General features: G+C 43.6%; 1 protein-coding gene across 1 annotated transcript in view; it reads left to right on the top strand.

Annotated features, from left to right (window-relative positions):
* The first annotated feature begins 2011 nt into the window (after nucleotides 1–2011).
* LOC108232085 (dual specificity protein phosphatase 7) overlaps nucleotides 2012–5070 on the top strand; it is a 4649-nt gene continuing 1590 nt past the window's right edge. The window contains exons 1-2 of the mRNA XM_017409654.3: nucleotides 2012–3219; nucleotides 3781–4209. Coding sequence (XP_017265143.1) covers nucleotides 2823–3219; nucleotides 3781–4209 — 826 coding nt within the window. The 5' untranslated portion in view covers nucleotides 2012–2822. The remainder of the gene's footprint in view (nucleotides 3220–3780; nucleotides 4210–5070) is intronic.

The following is a 5070-nucleotide window of genomic DNA, read 5'->3' on the forward strand; positions in this document are numbered from 1 at the left end:
GGGGGGGGGGGGGGGGGGGAGTGAAAGGTGAAGAGAGCCACAGTGTTTTGGGTTGGTTTTATCTGTTGATGTTATCGTGACAGGAACTAGCACGCTCACATCCTCAAACACTCTGCAGCAAAACTGCATCACCAGAATAATCCTTTTTAGTTTTTTATTATTAGTTTATAGATTCGGCCCATTTGTGCTTCAGTGTTTGTGCTCCTTGAGTTACGGATATGTGGAACAGCCTCAGTTTCTGCACATTTTATGAAACACTTCGTTTCATTTTGGCCACTTACAGTTTTGTATCTTTGGTCAATGTGCACCAGTTGTTTGTTTTTACTTTATATAAGGTCACTAGGCTTCTTAATGTGCCTGTTGCAGCTGTTTTTAGGACTTTTTGGTCCTAAAGAATAGCTGCAAAAGGCACGTGTTTTTGTTCCATTTTGTGTAATAATGAAAAGCTGTCAAACACTTTTACTGGAGACACAACCACAAAGTGTATCAGCTTAGTTTGTGGTTGTTTTGTGTTACTTTCAGACTGGTGGTTTTGGTCTTTATAGTTTGTCTTGATGGGGACTTGAACACTCTGAGCCCTGGAGCTTGTCGTTTTATTATTTGTCCAGTTGTTTCAGGTGGTAACTTGTGTGGAATCTTGTACTTATTAGGTTTCAGATTTGTTCCTCGGTCGGTAAATGTGTCTTAACGCAGCAGCGAAAAGAGACAGACAAGACAAACACACAAGAAAAGTTGGTTTGAAGAAAAGCTACACAAAATACTAGAAGACCACAAACCTCCACCAAAGCCACGACATGATTAAAAAATGCGATCTTGATCATAATCTGACTCAGCACCAAAACAAACCCATTGTTTTTTGCTTCAACTCCAACATTTCCTGAAGATTTCATCCAAATCTGTTCATTAGTTTTTACCTGATCTTTGCTAACAGACAGACTAACAAAACAACGGACACAACAGGAAACAGAACTTCCTTGGCGGAGGAAACAGAAACAAAACAGCAGAGAGAAGTTTTTAACAAAGGGGTTACCTGTGACCTTGACCTTTGACCCCATGAACCTTGATAGTAACAGGCATCATCTTTGACCCATGAGGTGTCCAGCTGTGCAGTTTGACATTCCTACATCACACTGCTGCAGAGTTAGAGCCCTAGGTCACCTGTAATGTTGACCTTTGACCCCATGAACTTGAAATCAATGATGATCACCCTTCACCTAAGAGGTGTCCAACTGTGCAGGTTAATTTTCCTCCGTTACATGGTTGCATAGTTAGAGCACAAGGTCAATTGTGACCTTAACCTTTGACCCTGTGACCTTGAAATCAGCAGTGATCACCCCTGACCCATGAGGTGCCCAGCTGTGGAGTTTAACATTCCTGTTATACAGCTGCAGAGTTAGAGCACGGGCTGATCTGTGACGGTGAACTTTGGCTGGCTCACCACCAAATTGTAAACACCTGTTCCTTGTACCATGTTTGACGTTTCCTGAAGATTTCATTAAAATCCGTTTATAACTTTTTTGAGTAATCATGTGCACAGACAGACAAATAAACAAACAAATAGATGCTACTGAAAACATAACCTCGTTGGCGAGATACAAGTAAGGTCACAATAAAATAATGCAAAGTTTGAAAAAGGTCATATAAACAATAATAATTATAAATGTACATAAATTCTTGTGTATAGACACATTGTAAGAGATGGTTGTGTACAACTATAATGTAAAAAATCAATAAATTAAAGGCAACAGTGGAAAGAAATAACTCCCTTTTAACAGGAAGAAACCTCCAGCAGAACCAGAACCAGAACCTGGTTCAGGATGAGCGACTTGCTTTGACCAGCTGGGGTTTGAGAGGACAGAATAGAGACATAAACAAACACAGAATGACTGGTCCAGGTGTGGTTTCTATGGGAAGAAAAACACAAGTTCATAATACAAATAGTTACAAATACAAACATGGACAGAATATTAAAGCTCTGCCTCCTGGTTTACTTTTAGAGACTCTAGGAACCACAAGGAAACCTGCAGTCTGAGAGCTAAGTGCTCTTAATAATAATAATAATAATAATAATAAAGTTTTAAAATGAAAGTAAATACTAAATACATTTAAAAAAAATAAATGCAAAAAAGTACTTCTGCGTATAACAACTCTGTAATAATCCTTAGTTCTGATCTTTATCTCCTCACTGGTTGTAGCTCATCCTGTTAATCTTGTAAATATTCTGTAAGTAGTTCCCAGCAGGTTCTGGGTGACTCTTCCAGTTTGGAGAACAGTAGCTTCCAGCTCTCCATCTCTTTAAACCTCACAGTAAACCTGCCTGGTGCATTTGCCTCCTTTCATTCAGATTTTTCTAACTTTGTGACACACTTCTGCTGTGACTTTAAATCGTAAGGAGGAGAACTCCTCCCCTCCGAGTTGCTGTTCTGTCAACTTGGAGGAGAAAAAAAAGAAAAGAAAGAAAGAAAAAAAGCCTCCCAGCATCGGAATGGTAACACCACAATGCGCATGTTGGACTCCCTGGTACGATGCGGAGCAGCCGAAGTTGATCAGGAGGTTGTTTTAGTTTTTAGTTGTTGTTTTTTCGGAGTGTCAGGAAGTGTTTGGGAACTCCTCGGCTAACTGGGACAAGTCGGACTGACTGATGGAAAGAGAGAGGAGGAAAGAAGCCAAATCTTTTCGCTCGGGCAGGAGCGCCATGCGCTGGCGGAGCAACATTTAACGCTTCTGTTTTTCTTCCTCTTTCTCCTCCTCCTCCTCCTCGTCCGGTCGAGATGCGCCTTCTCGTCGCCTGAGAGTGTCCGCGAAGCCGCTCGCGCCGTGGCATGAGAGCTGCGCGCGACATGTCTGACGCGAGGCCGAGTAAAAGCGCGGAATGGCTGCGGCTCGAGCTGGAGAGCCGGGGCGCCTCCGGTCCGCTCGTGCTGGACTGCCGCTCGCACGAGCTCTACGAGTCGTCCCACGTCGAGACCGCCATAAACATGGCCGTGACGGGGCTGATGCTCCGGCGGTTCCGAAAGGGCAACATACCCGTCCAGACCATCATCCCCAAACACGAGGACAAGGAGAAGTTCATGAGACGGTGCAAGACGGACACGGTGGTCCTGTACGACGAGAGCTCCGCGGACTGGCAGGACGGCGGACCGTGCCCCCCGACCACGATCCTGTTTCTGCTGCTCAAAAAACTTCGAGACGACGGCTGCGAGGCGTACTATCTAGAAGGTAAACGCTTTACTTGGGACACATTGAATAAATTCACTGAGGCTCCGAGTCCTGGTCTTGGAACGACTCATTTGGCACTTTCCAAGCCGAGCCACCGGTTTGTCATTTTTAAAACATCTAAATAAAGTTTTGAATGGTCGGTTTAAATGGGTCGGAAGCAGCGAGATGTGTCTAAAAAAGTTTAATTTTATAACATTAGAGGTGTAGCTGTGTATATCTCGTCTTTGTTGTGGGGTTTTAAGCTCGTTTGTGCCCTCACCTGCGTCCTGTGTGGTGGAGCTGCAGTTTGAAGGCTGTTTGAAAACTTTCTGTCACTACTGAGATTCTTAATTAAAATTCCAAAATGGCCGCGGCATGTTTTGCTCCAGCAGGAACAGACATGTATTTCATGAATGGTCTGTTTGAAGGAGGGGGCTCCCACAGCTCAGCTTCTAACCCTAACACAGTTTTTCTTTTTTTTTTTCAACCACAGTTATTAAAATAAGCAAAGCTTGTGCAGAAATGCCAGAGAAATGATGTGGTTTAATATTAACCAACTTGTGTTTTTGGCTCTTTATTCAGGTGGTTTTGAAAAGTTCCACACAAAGTACCCGGAGCACTGCGAGACCCTCCTGGACGGCTCCTGCCCGAGCTCCTCACCCCCCATGCCCGTCCTGGGCTTCGGAAATCTCCGGATCAGCTCGGACTGTTCGGACGGCGAGTCCGACCGCGAGCCCAGCAGCGCCACGGAGTCCGAGGAGAGCCCCGTCCCCGGCAATCAGCCCGACTTCCCCGTTCAGATCCTGCCTTATCTCTACCTGGGCTGCGCCAAAGACTCCGCCAACCTGGACGTGCTGGGCCAGCACAACATCACTTACATCCTGAACGTCACGCCCAACCTCCCCAACATGTTCGAGCACGACGGCCACTTCAGGTACAAACAGATCCCCATTTCGGACCACTGGAGTCAGAACCTGTCGCAGTTCTTTCCAGAGGCCATATCGTTTATTGGTGAGTACATCAACATCTCACCGAGCTAGAGTTGATTTTAAAAAAAACTTCTCCAGTAAAAGTCACTTTTTTCTTGTTTCTAGAATAATTTTCTTGACTAGTCCAAGGGTGTTGGACACCATTTTGTATCTATTTCTTTAGGTTAAAATAACTTTCATCATTTTCATTACTAATGTGACCATCAGAAATCACCCACCAGTTCACTAAATGTGCTTTTAAATTATTGTTAAAGTGTGCTTTAGCTTTATCAACGTCTATAAATATCTGTAATACAAACAAATCAACTTAGTAGCAATGCTTAAAACAGCCTGGTAAAAAACCTGGCACTTACCTGATACAGGACTTGTTACAGTGTACTTCCCTATTAAATACTGGGTACTTACCAGGCTGTATTAAACATTGCTACCCACAAATATATATGTATTTATATATAAATCAGCTACTTTTTAGTTTTTGTTGGCAGCTTTAAAACGTGATGTTTCAGTTTTGCTTTTGGTTCGGTGTTTCTCACCATGACTGCACCTGAAACCACAGCTACTCACTTGTTTGTTTGACAGTTGCTGTGTTCAGATGTAAAAAGGAAAAAAAAAAAAAAAGAAAGTGAGGGGGGTGGAAGGAAACGATGTTTCCACTCTGTGCGGTTATGTGTGATTCCAGTTTTACAAGTTGACAATTGTTTGCTAACAACTCAAACTAACAGGAAACTAGTTTTTTTTTCCTGTCAAGCATGAGATCGAGGCACGCTGACTACCAAAGCGGCGCGTACAATATTGTAATACAAGTGTCGTTTCAAACAGTCTGAAAGGTTTACGTGTCTTACTTGAAGTAGAGCTCTTCTGACTTGTTCCCCCCCCCCCCCCC

The sequence above is a fragment of the Kryptolebias marmoratus genome, linkage group LG8 (genome assembly GCF_001649575.2).
Source record: "Kryptolebias marmoratus isolate JLee-2015 linkage group LG8, ASM164957v2, whole genome shotgun sequence".
NCBI classification, from domain to species: Eukaryota; Metazoa; Chordata; class Actinopteri; order Cyprinodontiformes; family Rivulidae; genus Kryptolebias; species Kryptolebias marmoratus.